Source organism: Gobio gobio, assembly GCF_949357685.1.
Source record: "Gobio gobio genome assembly, chromosome: 2".
In the NCBI taxonomy this organism is placed as follows: Eukaryota; Metazoa; Chordata; class Actinopteri; order Cypriniformes; family Gobionidae; genus Gobio; species Gobio gobio.
In genome coordinates, this window is record NC_137098.1 from 8,719,434 (window position 1) to 8,744,203 (window position 24,770).

At 37.3% G+C, this 24,770-nt stretch overlaps 2 protein-coding genes across 8 annotated transcripts in view; one reads left to right on the top strand and one right to left on the bottom strand.

Annotated features, from left to right (window-relative positions):
• The first annotated feature begins 3,372 nt into the window (after positions 1-3,372).
• Positions 3,373-9,478, top strand: lyve1a (lymphatic vessel endothelial hyaluronic receptor 1a). Its single transcript, XM_079808276.1, has 6 exons — positions 3,373-3,740; positions 3,896-4,058; positions 4,134-4,273; positions 4,969-5,229; positions 6,765-6,843; positions 9,009-9,478. Exons 1-6 carry the CDS (start codon positions 3,656-3,658, stop codon positions 9,172-9,174), a joined length of 894 nt encoding a protein of 297 aa, XP_079664402.1. The 5' UTR covers positions 3,373-3,655; the 3' UTR covers positions 9,175-9,478.
• Positions 9,479-9,639: 161 nt separating this feature from the next.
• ampd3a (adenosine monophosphate deaminase 3a) overlaps positions 9,640-24,770 on the bottom strand; it is a 31,839-nt gene continuing 16,708 nt past the window's right edge. For all 7 annotated transcript variants that reach the window (XM_079808212.1, XM_079808213.1, XM_079808210.1 and 4 more), the window contains 7 exons: positions 24,405-24,568; positions 24,191-24,317; positions 23,445-23,608; positions 19,379-19,499; positions 18,751-18,924; positions 14,273-14,383; positions 9,640-14,190 (listed from right to left, as the gene is read on the bottom strand). In XM_079808212.1, the coding sequence (XP_079664338.1) occupies positions 14,020-14,190; positions 14,273-14,383; positions 18,751-18,924; positions 19,379-19,499; positions 23,445-23,608; positions 24,191-24,317; positions 24,405-24,568 (1,032 nt within the window). In that variant the 3' untranslated portion in view covers positions 9,640-14,019. The remainder of the gene's footprint in view (positions 14,191-14,272; positions 14,384-18,750; positions 18,925-19,378; positions 19,500-23,444; positions 23,609-24,190; positions 24,318-24,404; positions 24,569-24,770) is intronic.

Below are 24,770 nucleotides of genomic sequence, written 5' to 3' on the forward strand. Positions count from 1 at the left end.
CATAGAGAAAGAGTCACTCAACATATACAAGCGTTCTGTCACTCAACCTAAACATTTGACAAGAAATGTTGCAATATTACTCAACAAGTCTCTGTTGGGTAACACCAATAGAAATAAAAACAGTTTATACAGATCAAGCTTTTCATAACTAAATGAACTGTCACAATAAGAAAAACACCCCAGTAATTTCACACACATCGCTAGTGTTTTACAACCAATGTCTCGCACTTTGCCATGATGACAAAAGTCAGACATTTCCAAATGTGCCTATTTCTGCCACAAAAATAAATGACATAAAAAGTACAAACTATGAGAGACTGTCATATTTATGAGATAAAAATCTAAATTACGAATACAATTTTTTGACTAAATTTAGACTGTCATCTTATAATTTTGACTTATTCATTTTTATCATAATTTTAACTTTTAATTTCTTAATTTCAATTTTTTATCTCATAAATATGACTTTTTAATCTCATAGTTTCGACTGTTTGTCATAATTATGGTTTACCAAAGCCTGATTTTTTTAGTGTGTGGTGAAAATTAATCATTTTGACTGTCACTGTCAATTTCTCTTAATTTCAGCTTTTTGTAATAATGACTTTTTATGTCATAATTGTTTACATGTATGAAATAATGACTTAGTGTGTCAATTTGAACTTGTGTCATTTTGACTTTTTGTCATAATTATGACTTTTTAGCCCATAATTCTGACCTTTTTGTCATACTTATGACTTTGTATCTCATAATTTAGACAATTTATGTCATAATTTGGACTTTTACTTAATATCTCATAATTTGGACTTTTACATCATTTCTCTTAATTTCAGCTTTTTGTAATAAGTATGACTTTTTATGTCATAATTGTTTTCATGTGTGTAATAATAACTTAGTATCACAATTTTGACATGTCATTTTGACTTTTTGTCATAATTATGACTTTGTATCTCATAATTTTGACATTTTATGTCATAAATTTGACTTTTACTTAATTTCTCTTAATTTCAGCTTTTTGTAATAATGACTTTTTATGTCATAATTGTTTACATGTATGAAATAATGACTTAGTGTGTCAATTTCAACTTGTGTCATTTTGACTTTTTGTCATAATTATGACTTTTTAGCCCATAATTCTGACCTTTTTGTCATACTTATGACTTTGTATCTCATAATTTAGACAATTTATGTCATAATTTGGATTTTTACTTAATAACACATAATTTGGACTTTTACATAATTTCTCTTAATTTCAGCTTTTTGTAATAATTATGACTTTTTATGTCATAATTGTTTACATGTGTGTAATAATAACTTAGTATCACAATTTCGACTTATGTCATTTTGAGTTTTTGTCATAATTATGACTTTGTATCTCATAATTTTGACATTTTGTCATAAATTTGACTTTTACTTAATTTCTCTTAATTTCAGCTTTTTGTAATAATGACTTTGTATGTCATAATTGTTTACATGTATGAAATAATGACTTAGTATCTCAATTTCGACTTGTCATTTTGACTTTTTGTCATAATTATGACTTTTTATCCCATAATTTTGACATTTTATGTCATAATTTTGACTTTTACTTAATATCTCATAATTTTGACTTTTTTGTCATAATTATGACTTTTTATGTCACAGTTTTGACTTTTTGTCATAGGAATGACTTTGTATCATAATTTAGACAATTTATGTCATAATTTGGATTTTTACTTAATAACACATAATTTGGACTTTAACATAATTTCTCTTAATTTCAGCTTTTTGTAATAATTATGACTTTTTATGTCATAATTGTTTACATGTGTGTAATAATAACTTAGTATCACAATTTCGACTTATGTCATTTTGACTTTTTTGTCATAATTATGACTTTTTATGTCACAGTTTTGACTTTTTGTCATAGGAATGACTTTGTATCATAATTTAGACATTTTATGTCATAAATTTGACTGTTACTTAATTTCTCTTAATTTCAGCTTTTTGTAATAAGTATGACTTTTTATGTCATAATTGTTTTCATGTGTGTAATAATAACTTAGTATCACAATTTTAACATGTCATTTGGACTTTTTGTCATAATTATGACTTTGTATCTCATAATTTGACATTTTATGTCATAAATTTGACTTTTACTTAATTTCTCTTAATTTCAGCTTTTTGTAATAATTATGACTTTTTATGTCATAATTGTTTACATGTATGAAAAATGACTTAGTGTGTCAATTTCAACTTGTGTCATTTTGACTTTTTGTCATAATTATGACTTTTTAGCCCATAATTCTGACCTTTTTGTCATACTTATGACTTTGTATCTCATAATTTAGACAATTTATGTCATAATTTGGATTTTTACTTAATAACACATAATTTGGACTTTTACATAATTTCTCTTAATTTCAGCTTTTTGTAATAATTATGACTTTTTATGTCATAATTGTTTACATGTGTGTAATAATAACTTAGTATCACAATTTCGACTTATGTCATTTTGAGTTTTTGTCATAATTATGACTTGGTATCATAATTTTGACATTTTATGTCATAAATTTGACTTTTACTTAATTTCTCTTAATTTCAGCTTTTTGTAATAATGACTTTTTATGTCATAATTGTTTACATGTATGAAATAATGACTTAGTATCTCAATTTCGACTTGTCATTTTGACTTTTTGTCATAATTATGACTTTTTATCCCATAATTTTGACATTTTATGTCATAATTTTGACTTTTCCTTAATATCTCATAATTTTGACTTTTTTGTCATAATTATGACTTTTTATGTCACAGTTTTGACTTTTTGTCATATGAATGACTTTGTATCATAATTTAGACATTTTATGTCATAATTTTGACTTTTACTTAATATCTCATATAGTTTTGACTTTTTGTCATAATTATGACTTTGTATCTCATAGTTTAGACATTTTTATGTCATAGTTTTGACATTTACTTAGTATCTTGTCATAATTGTGACAATTTCATATGTCGTGATAATTGTCTTCCATATTGATCAGGGAGTTTAGAAAAATATCTGAGAGAAAGTTGGGTTACACTTTATTGAAGGGGTCCTTGTTACAGTGTAATTATACATTTAATTCTGAGTAATGAACCACATGAACTCTGGGATTATGAACAGGGTTTGGTTGAGGGTCATTTGCATGTAATTATGCATCGTTTGCTGTTATTACTACAGTAAGTGCATGTAACAAGGCCACTGTAAAACAAAGTGTATGATATTGAAATGCCAGGAACATTTTCCTCCGGCTCGGATGGATTTCCTGCCATATGTTACGGAATCCCAGCACACTTGCTACGACACAAAGGATGGAAAGCTTTGACTGTGCGCTGCGGTGCGTCAGCAGGTCTTCAGTCATCACTGGGTGTTTTCATGGTGAAAACATTCTCGCCTTGGCCTGAAGCAGACTCCTGAAGAGCACACTGTCTCATCAGAGATGCCATCGCACCTCCTGTTTCCTCTTCCCCGCTGCGGCGGCTTGGTCATGACACTTTGTACGGGTCATTTATGCAATAACCGCCCCTCTACGCACAGGCCGCACCCCTGGGGAGATTAGCCTCACTATAACCTCTCGGCTTGGCACTCGGGACACACCACTGATCACAGTTTGCTCAGAGTGAGCAGACTTCACCACCATGGCAAGAGTCCGGATGATGATGATGATGATGATCAATAGTTTCTTCATGTCTGCTCTAACTTTTGACATCCATTTGGTCAAAGGTAATGGCATTTATTCATCTTAATAATATTGGATGCATATTTCTTTATATTGAATGCCTAGATGATATGGAATGAGTGCTTATAGATAATACCAATGTTGAATATTTGTTGATTTGACATCTTTTGACTTTCTTTTTTCCTCCTGTAATGGACAGTGCACCCCAAACAAGCCGTCTCCGGTGTGACCGAAGTGTCCATGGGAAGTAATTACGCCTTGAATGCAGCGGCGGCCAGAGATCTCTGCGAGCATCTTGGTTTGACCATTGCAAGCAAAGCGCAGGTGGCCGAGGCCCAGAAACACGGTCTGGAGACATGCAGGTACAAACCGTCCACTATATATAATGAACACATTAATTTATCAGTTTAATCGACATCCGTCTTTTTACATCTCAGGTTCGGGTGGATAGACGAGCAAATAGCTGTTGTTCCCCGAGTTCAGGTTAAAGCAGGCTGTGGCAATGGCAAGACTGGGGTCGTCGTGTGGCGTGCCAATCCCACGAAAGAATTTGATGTGTTTTGCTTCAATTCAACAGGTAAAAGATTTGACATTACTGTGAATTATTGTTAGGGTTATGGATTCATAACTGGCAACTTGCGCACATCATTTTGTTGTTAACTTCTTCAAGTTCCCATGGATGAATATGTTAGTCTTACTGTTCTCTATAATTTTACGCAGAAATGTGCATACGTGTGATTAGTGAATGAGTCCCATTTATTGCATATCTGCATCTGAGCACATTTTGGTAACACTTTATTTTAGGGTTCAATTCTCACTGTTAACTAGTCGCGTATTAGTATGCATATTACTAGGATATTGGCTGTTTATTAGTATGCATAAAGCACATATTAATGCCTTATTCTGTAAGATCATATTCTACATCCATAATATCTCAACTTAACAACTACCCTAACTATTAATAAGCATAAAATTAGGAGTTTATTGAGGCAAAAGTCGTTCTAATCTGTGTCACCCACATTTTTTTGTATGTACTCCTTTCCAAGTTTGTGAGTCATTTGGCATCAAATCAACACAAATTGTGAGTGTGCCAAGGAAATAGGAAATTCTGGATGTGACATCATCACAGATTGGTTTCCTATGAGGGCCGGGGAGGTGGTAAAACGGAAGACAGTGAACGGGATGAATTGGCGAAAGCCCGATCAAGGCGAATGTAATCACTGAGATATGCTGGATTGTTATGTAACAAGCCTGAATTGGTTCTGTTTGCAGATTTTGAGGCACAAAACCAGGCTGCCACAACCACACACCAACGGACAACAAGAAAGCCAATCACAACACATTCATCTGCTTTTCCCACTGCTCAAGCTGGAGTTCATCTGAGGAAAACCCCATCATCTAAACAACCTTCTCCATCGCCTCCGCTCCGTTCCCTTTCTTCATCGGTTCCTTCTTCACTCTCTCACAGTCCCTCCGGTAACCACGTGGATGATAAAGGGGAACATCTACCCATGAGCGGCACCACAACGGATGGTAAACTCCAGCTGTTTTCATTATATGAGCACATGACAGTTATTGTACAGTTAAAGTCGGCATGAAATCAAAATTGACCTTTTGCATATTACTAGTCTTGTGGTAAACAATCCATGCAAGTTAAAAAAAATTCGGGTAACACTTAGTTTAGGTTTCAAATCTCACTATTAACTAGTTGTTTATTAGCATGCATATTACTAGGATATTGGCTGTTTATTAGTACTTATAAAGCACATATTAATGCATAACCATATTCTACATCCATTAATCCTGAACTTAACAACTACCGCACTAATTATTAATAAGCAGTAATTAGGAGTTTATTGAGCCGAAAGTTGTAGTGAATATGTGTTCCCCATACGAAAGTGTTACTAAAATTCTTTAGTCAAAGTCTGAAAATGTGCTTCCCCTCCACAATGGCCTTCCTTCTCTGATGATGTCAGTTTGACGGCTTGGGTAGAGCTTCCCTCCCAACTGTCGATCTGCTGCGAGCTTTGACAACGAGCATATTGGAACGCCTTCTTTTTTTCGATCCAATCCATTCCCAGAGGGAAAAAAAACAAGACACGTCCTCAATTTTTCTCGTTCAATATTCCGTTTCACTCAGAAAATACGTCACAATACTGAAAGCAGTCGCAACTTTTGGTTCACACAGACTCTAAGTTGGCATGAAATGGAAGTTGCAATAATCTAGGGTGACCAAACGTCCTGTTTTTCCCAGGACATGTCCTGTTTTCAAGTCCTGTCCTGGCCCTAATATAACAATTTTCTATCCATAGTGGGCATACTTTAAATGTATTGAAATTAATAAGGAATCTTCAACTATTATTTGAGTATCTCATTGTCGGGCTGAGTGTCCTGGTTTTCGGTAATCAAAATATGGTCACCTTACAATAATCTATTGTTGCAATAGTCCCCATTGTCATGTATATTTGAGTGAAAAGTAGGGCGGGACTTGATTTTTTTTCCCATCATTAGTTGATTATGAGGATTAAGATTATGAGGGCATAAAAAACCCAAGTTGGGTTGGAAATGGACTGACCCAGCAATTGGGTTGTTTTAAGCAAACATTTAAACTAACCGCCGGGTTTAAACAACCCATTCACTGGGTTAAAACAACCCAATTGCTGGGTTAGTCCATTTTCAACCCAACTTGGGTTGTTTTTAACCCTGTTCGCAGCAACTATATATACACTCTAAAAAATGCTGGGTTAAAAACAACCCAAGTTGGGTTGAAAAATGGACTGACCCAGCATTTTTTAGAGTGTATATATAGTTGCTACGAACAGTGTTCAGACATAATGACTTCCTTTTTATCAGCTATTGCTTTTGGACATGTATTTAGACATGGTCAAACACACATAAGGCTTATTTACATTCCCTTTCATATACTGTGCATGCAAAAATGGTCTATTTTTATTATCTTTTCGCTGTCAACTCTGTCTGTGCTGCAGAAGCTTCTGTCACCAATACAAATTCCCCGTATGTGTAAACAGCTGTCTTGTATTTACCGTTTTCTCTTTTCTGATTTGCAGCTGTTCCAGCTGCCTTACTGATCACAGTCACCTTTGCAGTCATGCTTGCTGTATTTATAGCACTGTACTATTTCAAAACGTAAGTTCTTCAATTTTAACTATTTTAACAATTTTAACTTTATCCAAATGTTTTCAAATATAAAGTTAAAGCTGCAATCTGTAACTTTTCTTTGGTTAAAAATGATCCATTATCAATTGTTGAGCAAGTACATAACCAGCCAGTGTTCAAAACGATCTCCTTACCTTAGCCCGGTTCACAACGGTAAGCTTGTAATAATGTGTTATAATTTGAGTGGTACTGGTGGGTTTCCGCTGGAAATTCGAGCTAATGTCGTTCGTCTTTGCGTCGTTACGTCACGTCAGTATATATGAAGAAGGAGTCCGGCTAGTAGGCTATATCGTGTGTGGATGTGAGGATGCTGCAGGTGGTGGATCATTTATAGCCTTTTCTCCCAGCAGCTGGAATAATTAAACATCTCATTTTGATGTTGGATTGTAATAGGGTTGCACCGAATCCAGATTTTTGGAGTTCGGCCGAATCCCGAATCCACTGGTTAAGATTCGGCCGAATCCGAAACCGAATCCTTCTCCCATCCTCAGTCCATTATCAAAGTAAACACATTAACAGGGTAAACAACGTCCACAGCAGTGTAGGGATGCTATTGACCATTTAACTGAAAGTAAGAACTTTGACCGATTAATACTACCAGTTAAACGGTTTAAATGTTTTAAAGGCTTTTTTGTTTGTTTGTTTTTTGATGCATGGTTAAGAAAAATATGCTGTATAGCGCTATTTGTTCACTCACGGAGCGCGTCGACGTGCAACCACAAACCAGATATATCTCGCAAAATGAAGCAATGGGAAAGCTTACTGTGTGTGACCATTTCGACAGAAAAATACAGCAGTAGTACAAGCTCCTGACTGGTGGGAAGCAATTGAACGGCGCTTCCCGAGGCTGGCCACTCTAGCGAGGCGGGACATCAGTGCCATCTGATTCTGAAGCCTTGTTTAATGCTTTTAATAGTGTGGTTTTGGTCAAGTTTACTAAAGTAAACATTGTCGTGTATGTTCTTCTCGCCGCTGTTTCCTGATGGTTTGTAGAAAAATGACCCCGAGTCGTCCTCTGTCGTTTTAAAGAACAACACAACGGAGAGCGCAGGAGGTGCGCGCGCGCTGTCAGCCGAGGCTTGCGCGCTGCAGAGACAGAAGGATTGAGGGTGTTTTCTGCCGCGGGTTTAACTGTCAACAGGCTGTGCTCCAGACAAACCCACATCACTTAGACATGTTACTTAAAAAACAAACAAACAAAAAACATACAAGGTGTGGATTGAGATAGCCTAGGCCTTCTATTTTTATTTGACAAAAAAACACAAAAAAACGATTCCGGTTCTTCAAAGCTTACGAATTCAGTGTATTTTCGTTTTGTCATCTTAATTTGGTAATTATTTAAGTGAAAAATATTTTGTGTAGGCCTATGTATTTTATTCTTTTTATTTATATTTTATCTGATCTGTATGCAGCTGTTTGCACGGTAAAGTAAAATACATTTTGGCTGCTGTTTGTCCTCTATGCACAACTCGTATTCTTTCGGATGTTTCATATGCAAATGTTTTAACAGCGGCTGTTGTTTAGGGTCCTTGCCACCACGAGACAAATCGGCATTGCAAATTGAACATGTAGCTCGACTTGAATCGCCTTCTTTTGACTTAAAGTACTGCCACGTTTTCTGTTCATGAGTTCCATTTTCACTTTCAACGGCGGCATCATTACGTTCGACCAGCGGAGCGCACATAGCGTAGCTTAGGGTTCGGTTCGGTGGAAAAAAATTCTGAGGTTCAGCAGAAACCGAACCCCGTCAAAAAGCCCAATATTCGGCCGAATCCGAACCCGAATCCTGGATTCGGTGCATCCCTAGATTGTAATCCAGAAAGGATCATCAGTGACAACTGGAGAGTCAAACAGTTTTCAAACAGTGTTGACAAAGAGGCAAAACTTACAGTCTGCAGCTTTAAGTTCCGAACTTCAGAGCAAATCCCTGGAATTCCAAAGACAATTCTTACTTAAAGACTGTTTCACTTATTGAAAAGTTTAAATCGTGAGATTAAACGTGTTTTTTTAATCATGTCCACTTACAGATGATGTTCAGTCATATCAGTAGCCTAATAAAAATTGCACATGTCTACAATGAAATTGGTATCCAAAACGATCCCTGGTCTTGGCTCTGACATGTTTGTGCTCTACAGGAACAGACCCTGCAGGACGCGGAGTGACGGCGAGCAGCAGAAGGAGGACATCGAGACGGAGGTTTGGGAGCACTGTAGTAAGAAAGACCTGGAGACACCACAGGAGGAGCATGTGGAGGAGAACGAGGAAGAAAACAACAGCAGCCATTCTACAGACCAGCACTGACCTTTCTGCCTGGGTATTTATCAGGACATCATGTGACGGCTGAAACTAAAGCGTTTGTGTGTGTCATGATGTTGTAGTTTTGTAATGTAGTTACAAGTACAAAATGGACAATGGACATTTAATTCAAATGAATTGTTGTAAAAGTTATGTATTTTATGTAAGATATGTATATACGCTACAAAAGTCTGAAATAATTAATTGTTTAATGTCTTTGAAAGATGTCTTATTCTCATCAAGGCTTTATTTGATAAAAAATACAGTAAAAACATCAATGTTGTCAAATATTATTAAAATTTGAAATAACTGTTTTCTATTGTAATATATTTTAAAATGTAATTTATTCCTGTGATGGATGGATGAGAATATGCGTGTGTGTATATATAAATATATATACATATTCTCATATTCGTATAATGGAAAAAACATTACATGGAAAGTAGAACATAAAGGAAAGCGCACACAAAATACAGGATAAATTATTTACTAAATAATTTTTCAGCCATTTATAAAATTGAAACATAAAAAGAAAAATATATATATGCATATTGATCGTAAGTTAATTCAAGGAATAAATCTGCAAGCCTCAGAAAACAAACTACAGGCACTGCATCAAATAAAACGAAATGTTTCACACATTAAAAACATAATGCATTCTCAAACAATCGCCTTCTTTTAAAGTACTTAAAGTACTGCCACGTTTTCTGTTCATGAGTTCCATTTTCACTTTCAACGGCGGCATCATTACGTTCGACGTTATTTGCTGCTTTAATTCAAATGGACAACCATGTGTGAAGTTTTTGTTATTATTATTTAAAAGGTACACTATGTAACTTTTGGCCCTCTAGTGGTTAAAAACAAAACGGAACATTGTTTTGCTTGTGCTTCGACTGTGCTGCGGATGAATGACCCTTCACAATAGATAATGCTTGACAATGAACTCCGAAACCTGCACTTTATCTGTTCTTTACCGTGCTCACCTGTTGAGTAATAAAAACACCCTCTCCGCGTCGCTTTTACAACACTTCAAATCCCTCAGTTCTCGCCATCTCTGAAAAGCCAAGCTAATGTTGATTCTTGTTTTATTACGAGCTTTGTCGCATTCTCTTTTTGCCAGCAGACTCTCCTCTTTCTCTATTTATGGATATAACGAAACACTCACAGGCGAGTGACGTGATCTTTCATGTGAAAAACATCATGCCTGGTCTAACAGATAAACAGAAGCTTACCATAGTGAAACAGTCAGGGCTTGACATTAACACCCAACTAACCCGCCAAATGCGGTGGATTTCAGCAGTGGTGTGTAACGCAGTCACTCCTAGCCACTTTGATGGGTTGAATTTTATATATAATGTTTACATTTTTTAATTGTAGTCTTTCAAAAAGGCATCTAAAATAATAAACTAAGTGCAATGTAATGTTTTTCATAATATTGATTTTCCAATATATACGTATCTGAAACGTTTCCAATACTCATTTTCATAGAATATACACACAATACCAGCTGTGCCTTCTCTCTCATCTCTCCGACAGCGAGTTACACACAAACCCTCCTCTCCTCACTCACTCGTTTTACTTGCGGTGGATGAATATTGTTGGTGTTACAGGGCTTGAATTTCAGTGTGGGATTGCATGCATTGCGCATAATTTTATTAATTCCCGCAGATTTTGTGCTCACACCCAAAGTGCGCACACATAAAGTCTCCTCTCATTAATAAATTTTGTTCTTTTTCGCTGCTTATTGCGCTTAAACAGTCAAATAGACACAAAATTTGTCAAAATTCTGGTCTCGGAGAGTATTCAGGTTAACACAGTTTTGTTTTAAAAGGGTCATGAATTGAGAAATCAACTTTTCATTCAGCCTTTGATATATACAAGTCAGTGGTGGGCTGTCAAGATCAAATATATATATACATTTTTCATAATTAAATTAATATGTGTCTGAATGTATCTAAATTTAATTGCTCTCTATTTCAGTACGTTACAATAATATTTCCAGAAAGAATGTGGTTATTTTTTGTGAGGCTGAGCTGTATTTTCATCATCTAAACGCATCACAGCTCTGTGGACCAGCACAAATAGAATAGCAAGCCTTCAGTTGAAGCTGCCATTTTCCATTGGATCATAACTTTGACTGACATGGGTCCTCAGCCAATCAAATGTTGAGGTGTAATGATAGAATGCCCCAAAGGCCCCCGCTGATGTCATCCGCCGTTTGAACTTTCTGCGGGTTGTGAGCGATCTATGTGAAATGAGCTATGGCCGTTGAGGATGACGGGCTGCGCAAGCTTTATGTGCATCCTGATGTCAAACCGGTAACGTTAGCTGACAAGCTGTGTTTATCTGTCTCTCTTTTGATGTTCTTGTTGTCAGTGTTGGGGGTAACGCTATTATTACGTAACTCAAGTTACTTGTAATGCAAGTTATTTTTTCACGTTAATTTGACTGACAGCTCTCCTGCCCCCATGTTGACAAAAATAAGTGCAGAGTACTATGCAAACCTCCAATAATGAAATGTAAAAAAAAAAAAAATTATGCATAATCTACCTTTATATTTAATTTACCAATGTCTTGCTGCTGACCTTTGATGATGAAAATTACTAGATTTTTTGTTTTTATTGGTAAAACTTTTTTCTCCTGCATCCTATTCTGTTCATCCAATTCTATCACTGTTCATGCGTGAATTTGCATTTTTACCTCAGTCTGGGGCTTATTATTTAAATTTTGGTATGAAGAGGTCTTTACCGTTGCACAAAAATATAACTTTTTTGTTATAAACAAAAACAAGCCCAGCCCAGGTGAGAAAAAGTAACGCAAAAGTAACGTAACGCATTACTTTTCTTAAAAAGTAACTAAGTAACTCAATTAGGTACTTTTTAAGGGAGTAACGCAATATTGTAATGCATTACTTTTCAAAGTAACTTTCCCCAACACTGCTTGTTGTTCTGTGTTTTTGTTTGTGTGTTTAAGAGTATTTATGTCAGTGAGTTGATTTTGATTAATTTCACCGGTTGCCTAAACGGTGACGCGTGAGTGCAGTGGTATCAATAAATAGTTAAATTGCCTTTTTGTCTCGCGTGTACTTTTATGTTGCTTGCCCCCTTCCCAACGAGCACTTTGAAAGCGGGGTTCGTAACAGTAGTGCAGACAGTGCATGATTGTATTGTATATTTATCGGTGTGTGTGTGTATGGTGTTGTTATGGCAGCGGCGTGGGATGTGTTGATCATTAGTGAAGGCCCTGACTGAAACCCCAGGGTACGCCACTGATAAAAGTTAATCGTGATATAAGAATATCCTGTACGTTTCGGAGCTGAAAACTTCCTTGTTAGTCAAAGAAAAGCTTTTATTGACACCAAGCCCAGCAAACGCTCAAGTTCAGAATATGCCAACCCTTGACGTCATTGTGTGGTGAAACGCCGCCTCAACAGAAGAATAAGTATGCCTGGTTCTGTAGCCCCGCCCACCGACTCATGGAGCTAAACGAATCGCGCTACCGAGCAATAAACATGCCAAAGATAGCAAGATATTGCGCTGTGCCTGGTTGTGTGTGTTCTGGTTCGCGGATATATCCACCAATCGGGGAGGCCAAGTAATAAAATATAACATTCATAATAATTGCGGGTTGATGAGAGATAAATCATTGTGTTATTGTGTTTGTTTGATAAAGACATTTTGCGAGCCCTGTGGGCGGATTCCGGTTGCCGTTTCTCCACATTGGAAGTTTTCTAAACATTACCCCAAATGTACTGACTGGGGAGCCGAAACATCTTTATTATTCAAAACTGTTCCAATCATAGCAGTGGGTGTTTACTTCCAAGTCTTCAGTACGGCACGCCCATAAAAACCGAGCGTTCCAGGAGAGAGGCTCAAAACCAAGGCAGAAAGTAGCCTATTACTTATTCATTATGATGTGTTTAGATGTATAACCACGCGAGTGTAATAAGTTGACCTCAGACAAAAGTATAATATAATAAAAAAGCCAGTTCATGACCCCTTTAAGTGAACGTAAACAGTTGAGGAAGAAAACGCATGTGCAACAGTATAATAGATCCGTGTGTCAGGTCTTAAAGGGACAGCAGCCTAATAAACCTGCTGCCAAATTATGAGATAATATTAAAAACATCTGTATGGGAGTTTTTTTCCCAAAGTATCGCCAGGGAAAATGCTGAGTGGCTGGTAACTTTGAAATAGCACTAGCCACAGTGGCTGGTGAGCAAAAAAGTTAATGTCAAGTCCTGGATAAGGGTAAGACAAAGTCGTTTTGGAAGAACGACTGATGATGTATTGACTTGTGATTTAAATTTGTATCATCCTTAACAACAACAAAAAAAGCAACATAGTGTACCTTTAATGAACATTTTCTTAATATAAGGACAGTGGAGAAATAATGGTAAATGAACTGGTTTAGGGTGTGAAATGGGCAAGAGGTGCAAGAGTTGCTGTGGGATTATGTTTGGTTCTGCAGAGCAGCGGTGGAATGTTCCAGACAATTTTTATTGCCACAGAAGCATCTCATAGCCTAGTTGTCAGGCAGACACGATCCAATTGCACATGTACATGTATTGAGGATATAGTTCACAAATATCCACAGGGGGGAGACACTGCCCATGTAATGTAATGTCAAGAATGCCAACCCCTTTTTGAAACGCCCATTTCAAGGCATTGCATAGGCAGACAGCGGCGTTTACGAGAAGGCTGGATATTAGGAATATGAGAAGCGGTGCAAGACTAGATAATAAACATTACATTTGGATCCCTGTGCATCCATTCCTACCGTTTATAAAAATAGCAAACATGCATGTACAGTATATGTGCACAGAGGGCTTAGCAGAGACATACTGGACAGCTACTGTGACACAACGACCTCTGACTTTACGGCATCTACGAGGAAGCTGAGTTCATTACACATTGTCTCGTGCCTGTAGGCCATGCGGATCTGGGCTACATTTGTCCGCCGAATGTCATTCCCCTCTGGTCCATCTTTCAGGTAATTGACCCCAAGGAAGTACTTTTTCTCCTGGGGAAAATGGCAAAGTGGCTTCAGTGTTTGTGCTGAACAAATATTTTCTTAAATGTTATGTATTGAGGATGTGCACTACCTCGTGGGAAAGGCCACTCTGCAGGACGCTGTTCCTAGCGATCTCGCACACGTCACATGTGCTCAACTTCCACAGTTGGGCTGCAATAGCGTACTCCTCCATTAAAGCCTCCTGCAGTACACACACATAAAACATAATATGTGATTCCAGCACAGTTTCTCACAGAGACTCGTGTAGGCTGGAACTTTGAAATGGCAATAAAATGCAATAAAAATGCATTAAGTCAATTTAATTTACCTAAACATGTATTTATGAAGGTTAATGGGACTTAACAGTGCTTTAAACATTCATAAATACATCTTTAGGTAAATTAATGCATTTTTATTTCATTTTATTTACATTAATTGCCATTTTGAAGTTCAATCCTGGGGTACATAAATCTGCCTCCGAGAATACTGCATATTTAAAAAGCATGTTAATGAAATCAAAATGAATAATTCTTGTTTTTGGATGGAATATTGCAGTATTTATAATAAATGATGGGTAACATTTTAGTTTAGTCTCACTATTTACTAGTTGCTTATTAGCATGCATATTACTAGGATATTGGCTGTTTATTAGTACTAATAAAGCACATATTAATGCCTTATTCTGCATGATCATATTCTACATCCATAATCCTACCCAATTCCTAAACTTAACAACTACTGCACTAACTATTAATAAGCAGTAATTAGGAGTTTATTGAGGCAAAAGTTAGTTAATAGTGAGAATTGGACCCTAATCTAAAGCTTGACCAAATTATCCATCTGTGCACATTATTATTTTTTAATTCATGTGCCTTCATAATCTTTAAACCAAAACACCTTCTCCTCCCTCTTGCAGCGACATCTCTTCTCTGATGATGTGTGTACTGGAAGAACAACACGTCACTCAAATGAGATCCACCAATAGCAAACCACAATCCAATCAATTCTCAAATGGACAAAATCAAGTCCCGCCCTACATTTTTTCTTGTTCGAGAAGCGTTTCACTTGGATATATAGATCCCATTATGGAAGAAAAGTCTAATGCAACTTCCGTTTCATGCCGACGTTAATTGTGGGGATTTTTTCAGTCAACTCTCTGCAAGTTACATCGCTACACCAGTAGGTGGCGACAAGTGTGTTGTGAGTGAGTCTTTGATTCAGTCGGGGACAAAAGCCGAAATTACCCAGAACAATTTGTCCCAGGAGCTTTTTTCCCCCCAGACCTGTTGCTGTCTGTGTTTCCATCGCACGCACTGCAACAGACTTTTAGGTTGAAATAAAATGCTGGGTGAGCTCAACCAATCAACATGTTCAGCGCCAAAGTCCCACCCCCGAAAGTTCCTGAACTTTGAAACAGTACTACCTCGCGAGCAGGGCCGTTTTGAGGGGGACATTTCTACCCGGAACTTCACCCCGGTTCCTGCGGTCGAAATACACAGAGTACCATCCCAAATTCCCTAGTTCCTGGGGAAAGTTCCCGCGGTGGAAACACGGCTAAAACAAAACAACTACTGTGTGTTGCACGCAGACGCGATACATTTAATTCTGTTGTGGATTCATTTGGAAACGTTTTTCACTGGAGGAGTGAAAATAGACAGCAATGCGGTGTCTAAAATGTAGGTTACTCAATACTAATTTCTTGTTTATTGAGCTATCTTGGTCGCTCTTGGTCTCATCATCAGCACAGCATTTATTTCGTGGGCTACTTCAGCCTCATGCCTACAGCCATATTCAGTGCGATATTGATTCATTCTGTCATAATTTGGACAGTAATGGTCAAATGGACTCCCAGTGATTCTTCTACTTTCCTTCCTTGCGCATCAGAATTTTTAGAGTTGTATCTTTGATTAGAGTATTTAATATTTAATTCCTGTGAATGGATTTTTTGATCCAGTACTGATGTTTTAATAAATTGTGCAATATCAAAAATATAGATGTAATAAATAATAATTGATTTAGAAAATGTTAAGTCATTAACCCTATAAAGACTATTGTTTCATACTAGATATGCAAATTATCAACACGATCAAAACTTTGCTGAAAAAACCTGTTGCACACAATCTACATTCTGCCCTCTAATTCATACTTTTTTTTAGTAAAGTAAAAAGTAAAGTAAAAAGCTTTTTAGCATTTCATCTTACTAATTACTAGGACATATTATTAGCAAATAGGGAGTGAAATTTATATGCATTTTATGCAAGTAGTCTGCTATACTGTTATTAAGCTATCAGCTATCAGAATTTCATCTTACTTTTTGGACATATAAATAGAAACTGTGTGTCAGAAACTGCACCAAATTTGAGCACTCAGTTTGGATCTCTGATTTAAATAAAGTGTTTTTCCTCCTCGAGAATGAGCTCCATATTCTCACTATATCATATTATAGGAACCATAAAAGCCTGACATATCAAATATGATACTCAACAAAAAACACATACGCAACATTTTTTTCTTTTTTTTTTTCTTATGGGTTCATAAACTAATTTTAGTTTTAGTTCAGGTTCTGACTATTATTTCATATGTCATGCTTAAACTGGTCAAAAAATCCATTATTGAATATATTTATTGAAAGGTTAGAGCTAGGGATGCACCGATATGATATTTTGGCCAATACCGATAACCGTCAATTCTTTATTTTTGAAAACCGATAACCGATATATTGGCCACTAAATCTAAATCCAAATTTTTATATAATTTTTGAGAGCCTGATTATAAAAACAGAAGGTCTAACCATTAAAATACCCAAGCACACAATTTGAATGATGATCTCATTATGATATATTTTATGTAGTCTAAATGACAGACTTGCCAGTTGCACTTAACTGTATTTTCCTTTTTTTGGAAGTTATTCCCAATATATTTCAAGCAATTCAAAACCATCATGGCAAACAGTGCGCATCTGAAGTCTCTCAGCGGAAGGAAATAATCCATTATTTATCGGCTTTAATATATCGGCCAAATTTTCTAATTGGGTCGATAATGATAACAGTAAAAATGAACATGCACTATAATATTGCCAAAAGTATTGGGACACCCCTCCAAATCAATGAATTCAGGTGTTCAATCATGCAGACGCTTCTACAAACATTTTTGAAAGAATGGGACTTCAGATGAGCACTGTTCGCCATGATGGTTTAGGTTTTAATATTCTCAGGAGCTCAGTGAATTCAAGCGTGGTACCGTGATAGGTTGCCACCTGTGCAATAAGTCCATTCATGAACTTTCCTCACTACTAAATATTCCACAGTCAACTGTTAGTGGTATTATAACAAAGTGGAATCAATTGGGAACAACAGCAACTGAAGTGGTAGGCCACGTAAAAAAATAATATAAATCACAGAGCGGGGTCAGCGCATGCTGAGGCACACAGTGCGCAGAAGTCAACAACTTTCTGCAGAGTCAATAGCTAAAGACCTCCAAACTTTGTGTGGCCTTCAGATTAGCTCAAGAACAGTGTGTAGAGAGCTTCATGGACTGGGTTTCCATGGCCGAGCAGCTCATCCAAGCCTTTCATCACCAAGTGCAATGCAAAGCGTGGGATGCAGTGGTGTAAAGCACGCCACCACTGGACTCTAGAGCAGTGGAGACGTGTTCTCTGGAGTGACCAATCACACTTCTCTGTCTGGCAATCCGATGGACGAGTCTGGGTTTGGTGGTTGCCAGGAGAACGGTATTTTCATGACTGTATTGTGCCAAGTATAAAGTTTGGTGGAGGGGGGAAAAGGAACTCTTAATGCTTCAGCATACCAAGACATTTTGGACAATTTCATGCTCCCAACTTTGTGCGAACAGTTTGGGTATGGCCCCTTCCTGTTCCAACATGACTGCGCACAAGTGCACAAATCAAGGCCCATGAAGACATGGATGAGCAAGTTTGGTTTGACCTCAACCTGATAGAACACCTTTGGGATGAATTAGAGCGGAGACTGCGAGCCAGGCCTTCTCGTCTAACATCAGTGCCTGACCTCACAAATGCACTTCTAGAAGAATGGTCAAAAATTCCCATAAACACACTCCTAAACCTTGTGGAAAGCCTTCCCAGAAGAGTTGAAGCCATTATAGCCGCAAAGAGTGTGCCAACTCCATATTAAACCCTATGGATTAAGAATGGGATGTCATTAAAGTTCATGTGCATGTAACAGAGGATGTCCCAAAACTTTTGTCAATAAAATGTATATCGGCCGATACCGATATGGCGGCCGATATATTGTGTATCCCTAGTTAGAGCATTATTTTACATTTTTGGGCGATTCTTCTGGAAAATGTTCCTAAATGGGATTGTCACAGTTTGTTTGTTTTCATTTCTGGTTCCCCTAAGAACTTTGAACAGTTCTTAAAAGAACCATTTTCCCTTATTGTGAATTTAAATATCTAAAAGAACCCTTTCCACTATAAAGAACCAGTTGTGCAATGGAAAGGTTCCATGGATGTTTAAGGTTCTTCATTTAACCTGCAATGGCAATAAAGAACCTTTATATGAAAGAGTGAATAAGATGGTTGTTGTTTGACCTTGGTGTAGTGGAACTGCAAGGGGTCGTCAGTAGAGAGGGACACACACAGGCCTTTGTGTAGGAACTCTCGCAGTGGGTTCTTGGAGTATTCCAGGAACAGACTGTTGTTACTCAGAGGGGACATGGCAATGGGCACTTGGGCAAGATAATACAGGTACTGCAGCACAGGACTCTGGAAAAAAAACACACATATGCGTTACATATGATAGCTTCCATCTATCATTTCACATGTTCAGTTCGGTCATCAGATCAAATGCTCCGATCCGGCTCTTAGATCTGCCTGCTTCTGTACAGCATCAGAGGCTCCATTGATTCTGGGCTCATCACTAACACAAGTACATAGTCAAATCATGTGGTAACACACGTCACATATGCATTTGCTTCATTAATATACTCCGGACAAGGATCTGAACTCTTTCTGAACTCTTTTCCTCTTCTTTGCTGCCACCATAAATTAAAGCACAAGATATTTGCTAGTTCGAATAATAAGCTCTCACAATTAATAGTCATCTTTCATCTTGTCAGAATGATGACTTTGAACTAAATTTCAAAAGCATACTGCATCATTTTCCTAATTTTAAAGTGCCGTTGAGCACTGTAGTTTGGACTAATCTTCTACTTCTAACCTTTTTCAGGTTTAATCCATGAGAGATGTTGTCTGCGGTGAGGAAAGCTGAAACCAGGTGGGTGATTGAACCAGCTTCTCCACAGTGTGGACGGAACTGGAAGGTACTAAGACCACGTTCCCTGCAAAAACACACATGTACAAGTTGAAAACACAATGTAATAGGCCCCTTCTTGTTGCAAAGATAATGTCAAAATAACAAATTAGAGAGAAATTTGAGAAATAAATATAATACACACTCATGGCCACTTCATTAGGTACACCTGTTCAACTGCTTGTCAACACAAATATCTCAAATATCTATTCAGCCAATCACATGACAGCAACTGAATGCATTTAGGCATGTAGACATGGGTCTGTAGACATAGGTCGGTCACGTGACCTGCCAGTGTCAGTTGCGTTGTTTCACTACACTTTATAAATCCTCTCCCATGGCCTCATGGGATAGTAAAGTGTCCACTGAATGTGCATTTCAGAATCTCTGTGAAAGTAGTAGGTCATCCGGGGACTTTTCGTCTACTGTTTTTTGAATACTACATATTCGGACATACTACTCTTTTGCTATACCATTTTTGGCATACTATATAGTAGGAAAGTATTTGATTTCAGACGCAGCACAGGTCAAGATTATGTTCAAACTGAACATCAGATTGGGAAAGCAAGGCGATTTAAGTGACTTTGAACATGGCATGGTTATTTGTGCCAGACGGGCTGGTCTGAGTAGCCCAGAAACTGCTGATCTACAGGGATTTTCACAACCATCTCTAGGGTTTACAGAGAATGGTCCGAAAAAGAGAAAATATCCAGTGAGCGGCAGTTCTGTGGCTGAAAATGCCTTGTTGATGCCAGGTTTGAGCTGATAGAAAGGCATCAGTAACCTTAAATAACCCCTCGTTACAACCAAGGTTTGCAGAAGAGCATCTCTTAACACACACAACACCTCCAACCTTGAAGCAGATGGACTACAGCAGCAGAAGACACACTGGTGCCACTCCTGTCAGCTAAGAACAGGAAACGATTGTGTGCCGAGTCTCGATTTCTGCTGCGGCATTCAGATAATCAGCATTTGGCGTAAAAGAACATGAAAGCATGGATCCATCAACCGTTCAGCCTGCTGGTGGTGTAATGTTGTGGGGGATATTTTCTTGGCACACTTTGGGCCCCTTATACCTTATATTGAGCATTGTTTAAACGCCATCCCTTTATGACCACACATCTTCTTCATGGCTACTTCCAGCAGGATAGCGTGCCATGTCACAAAGCTCAAATCATCTCAAACTGGTTTCTTGAACATGACACTGAGTTCACTACTCAAACGGCCTCCACAGTCACCAGACCTCAATCCAATAGAGCAGCTTTGGGATGTGCTGGATCAGGAGTTTCCAGCACATTCATGAATCTATGCCATGAAGAATTATGGCAGTTCTGAATGCAAAAGGGGATACTAGCAAGGTGTACCGTACCTAATAAAGTGGCCAGTGAGTGTATATTGCTAAAGAGACAAAATTCACTATCACAGCTGCTATAAGATGTTCAGAAAGCATGTTTCAGTCCGACCATGATTTTGTGGTCTTTTTTTTCAGATTTTTAGGGTCTAAAATGACTTTGACTTGATTTTGCTGCAGCTTTTCTAAAAGCAAATTGTTCCGATTTGATTACAGTGAAAACCCACCAATTATCATGGTCCACTTATGTAATTAGTGTTACGGACAGTAAGATTACAGTTAATATTTTTGTGGTTCTCATCCCTCTTGCACAATGCACTGGTGAAACTAGCATAAGTACTCATAATTCTGCTTTGCCAAAAATACAGATTTGTGTTAGACAGAGACACAATAGCTTGCACACTGTCATTGAATTAATATGTAATCAGTCAGTGACACTGATTATATACTGTATATCTTTACAATATAACAATCATATAATTGTCAATTGTCCCTCTCCATCACTCAAATAGGTCTGCCCCATATCGGAACTTTTCATTGCTTTTAAACACTTATTATAATTATATTACTATAGCAACCTCAGCATTGCGTGACTACATGTATTAGTGTGTATTAGAGTTACCTGTAGATTTACATTTCTGTATAGTCTAATCTTTTGCTTTTGACTACAGGTGATGCATTTTTTATACGATGATTGCTTTATACATTGTATGTAGCATTTCTAGTACTAGAAGTTTTTCAGATCGATTTCATTTGTGTCTTGGAGTTTGTTTTCTTTGCCATTTCTTTATGTTTATTTGTCTTCAGTAAGCTTGAGAGGTTTTTTTTTGGCTAGTAGTTTATTTTAAATGATATTGAAAATAGTGATAAGAACTTTCAGTGGTATCAAAAATGTTCATATCATATCATTATTTCACTATCGTGAAATAATATTACTCATATTGTGATGTAGGATTTAGGTTATATCGACCACCCTTCCACCACAATATATATTTAAGTAATTCAATTAATATCATAAAATAGCGACTAGTCAACTAATGTCTAAAATTAATGGCTACCAGTCGACTAGAAAAATCTTTGCAGCCCTAGAAATAAGACAAGAATGCAAGCTGGATGACTTTCCATTCAATTCAGTGATCCTGAAGGGACTGACTTCTAGTGCTTCAGATGGGAGGAACAGATATTTGTTAGTCCAGTTTCACATTGTGCTTAAAAAAGTCACTGGCACACGTTCAAGTGCTGCTTGTCTGTCTATATGATGAATCTACAGTGTGCCATAGTGGTTATCTCAAGTGGCAGAGGGGCACATAAAAAATCCTATGGTGGCACACTAACACGTACATAGGGAAAAAAAAGCAGTAACCTGCACTTATTTCCAGATCTATATACTTCCTTTGATTTCATTTGTCAGGTTGATATAGTCAGATGATTTAGCCAGTTAAAGGATTAGTTCACTTTTAAATAAACTTTTGCTGATAGTTTACTCACCCCCATGTCATCCAAGATGTCCATGTCTTTCTTTCTTCAGTCGAAAAGAAATTACGTTTTTTTGATGAAAACATTCCATGATATTTCTCCATGTAATGTACTTAAATGGGCTCCAAACTGACATTACTTCCGCCTAGTGAGGTCAAAATACGACCGTGGTCATAGATATATCGATTGTAGATGCCTCATTCCACTGATCCGTTCAGGCGCTAATGAGGCATCTGCGTATATATCTATGACCAGTCGTATTTTGACCTCACTAGGCGGAAGTAATGGCGGAGCTCAGAGATTCAAAACTTTGTCTGATAAGAGCATAAATAATAGCATAAATACTGCTCGGTTTCTCGCAGAAACTGATCGTTTCGCTAGATAAGACCCTTATTTATTGCCTGGTATCGTTTGGTTTCGTTTAAAGCCCTTTGAAGCTGTACTGAAACTGTCATTTGGACCTTGAACCGTTTGGAGCCCATTGAAGTCCATTACATATATCATATGGAATATCATGGAATGTTTTCATCAAAAATCTTAATTTCTTTTCGACTGCAGAAAGAAAGACATGGACATCTTGGATGACATGGGGGTGAGTAAACTATCAGCAAAAGTTTATTGAAAAGTGAACTAATCCTTTAAATCTGATTTGTACCACATAAAGCACATTATTTAGGATATCTGAAAACTTGTTCTGCAGCATTTGCTGTTTCTCTCATTGGATTTCCTGTGTACATACATTTATACCTCTTCCTGACCCCATTGATCCGGTCCACAATCCATCCTTTATAAAGTGGAAAGATGATGTCAGTTTGTTCTACTGACAGTATTCCACAGGCTTTAACAGTTGTAACCCAATATGTGTGTATTCCTGATACAGTGGTATTTATAGATGTCCTGGTGCAGGATAAAACACTCACACATGCAATTGGAAACCTTTTGTTCTTGAATGTCTTCCAGTACTAATTCAAGGTGTATTAAAGCCTGAGGGTATAATAGAAGATCTTTCAAATATTAAAGTAATCTCCGTTTACTTTCCCCTTTAGTGCAGACATTTCTCCTATTGTTATGGGATATGTAGCCTCTCCCTTCAGCTAATGGAATTTTCCAGCTGGTGTGTGGAACAGATGTAATGGGAGCACATACTTCCTGAGGTTGTTGAGGACCATGATGTTGGCATACATGTGGAAGAGGTAGTAGCTGTAGGGTGGGTTGTCATCTGTTGTCCATTGCTCGGGCTTGGGGCTCTTATAAGAGAACATGTGATCGCTATGCTTGGATTCATCATCCACACTGTCAAAGCCAGTCACCTGAGAAAGAAGGGACATCCAATGAGGGATGTGTGATAAAGTCTTGCAAAATTATTCATTTTAAGTGCACCCAAAGTTCTAACATTGCAGTACCTATGATCATGATATAAATCAAAACTACAGTAAATGGACAGAAGTATGTGGACTCCAGCTTCCACTCCTCTGAGAAGGTTTCCACTAGATGTTGGAACATGGATGCAGGGATTTGCTCCCATTCAGACACAAGAGCATTAGTGAGGCCAGGCATTGGTCAGAGGTCAGATGTTGGCTGATGGGGCCTGACTTGTGGTTGTCATTTTAATTAATCCTTGAAAATATGTCGAGTGGGGTTCGGATCTGGGCTTTGTGCAGACCAGTCACATTTTTCATGCTGGAGCAGAAAATATCCTCCCTAAACTTTTTGAAATGCTGAAAGCACACAATTCTCTAAAACGTTAATGTATGCTGTAAAAAAGATAGATTTGCATTCACTGGAATATTATTCAAACCAGTTAATTAGAACACGTGATATTTCAAACAGTTACATGAATTTTACATGAAGTCCATTGATTAAAAATCATCTATTATGAACCTTGAACTTACATATTTTAGAAATACATGGAGCTCTTTGTGCTTCTGAGGATTCACTGTAGCCTCAAACAGAGGAAGGAAAATGTTCTCAAGCATCTTGGCAAAATTAGGAATCAACTTGCGTGACTTGAAAATGTCACTGGAAGAAATAAGCATAACGACATGATTATAAAACAAGACTTTCTGGAAAACACTGAACATATTTAGAATTAATGCAGCTACTTACTATATTCTGGGCACCTGAATGATCCAGCGCATATTTGGAGAGTACACTTTGTGCTGAATAAACCAATGGGAGAGACTTTCCCACTCCTCAGGGGAACGACCATAGATGGACAGTCGTGGTTCGGCATGCTGATACTTGCTCTCCTCCAAATCATGTGATACTTCCTAAAAGAGACAAAAAGACACAGAAGACTTCTAAATGAGAAACATATGGGTACAACAAAATTAAGTTATAAAATAAAAGAGCCTGAACTTTACATTTACCCTAAATCTAGAATGACTCTGTGTTTGCACTCTCTTGTCTTTGAACTAACATTATTTAAAGTCTTTTGGCTTTTACTATGAATATGTTAGCCTTACTGTTATC

Coding starts and splice junctions, on each gene's coding strand:
- lyve1a (XM_079808276.1), top strand. CDS start 3,656: ATGGCAAGAGTCCGGATGATGATGATGATGATGATCAATAGTTTCTTC. Junction 3,741..3,895: donor TGACATCCATTTGGTCAAAG/GTAATGGCATTT, acceptor TGTAATGGACAG/TGCACCCCAAACAAGCCGTC. Junction 6,844..9,008: donor GCACTGTACTATTTCAAAAC/GTAAGTTCTTCA, acceptor TGTGCTCTACAG/GAACAGACCCTGCAGGACGC.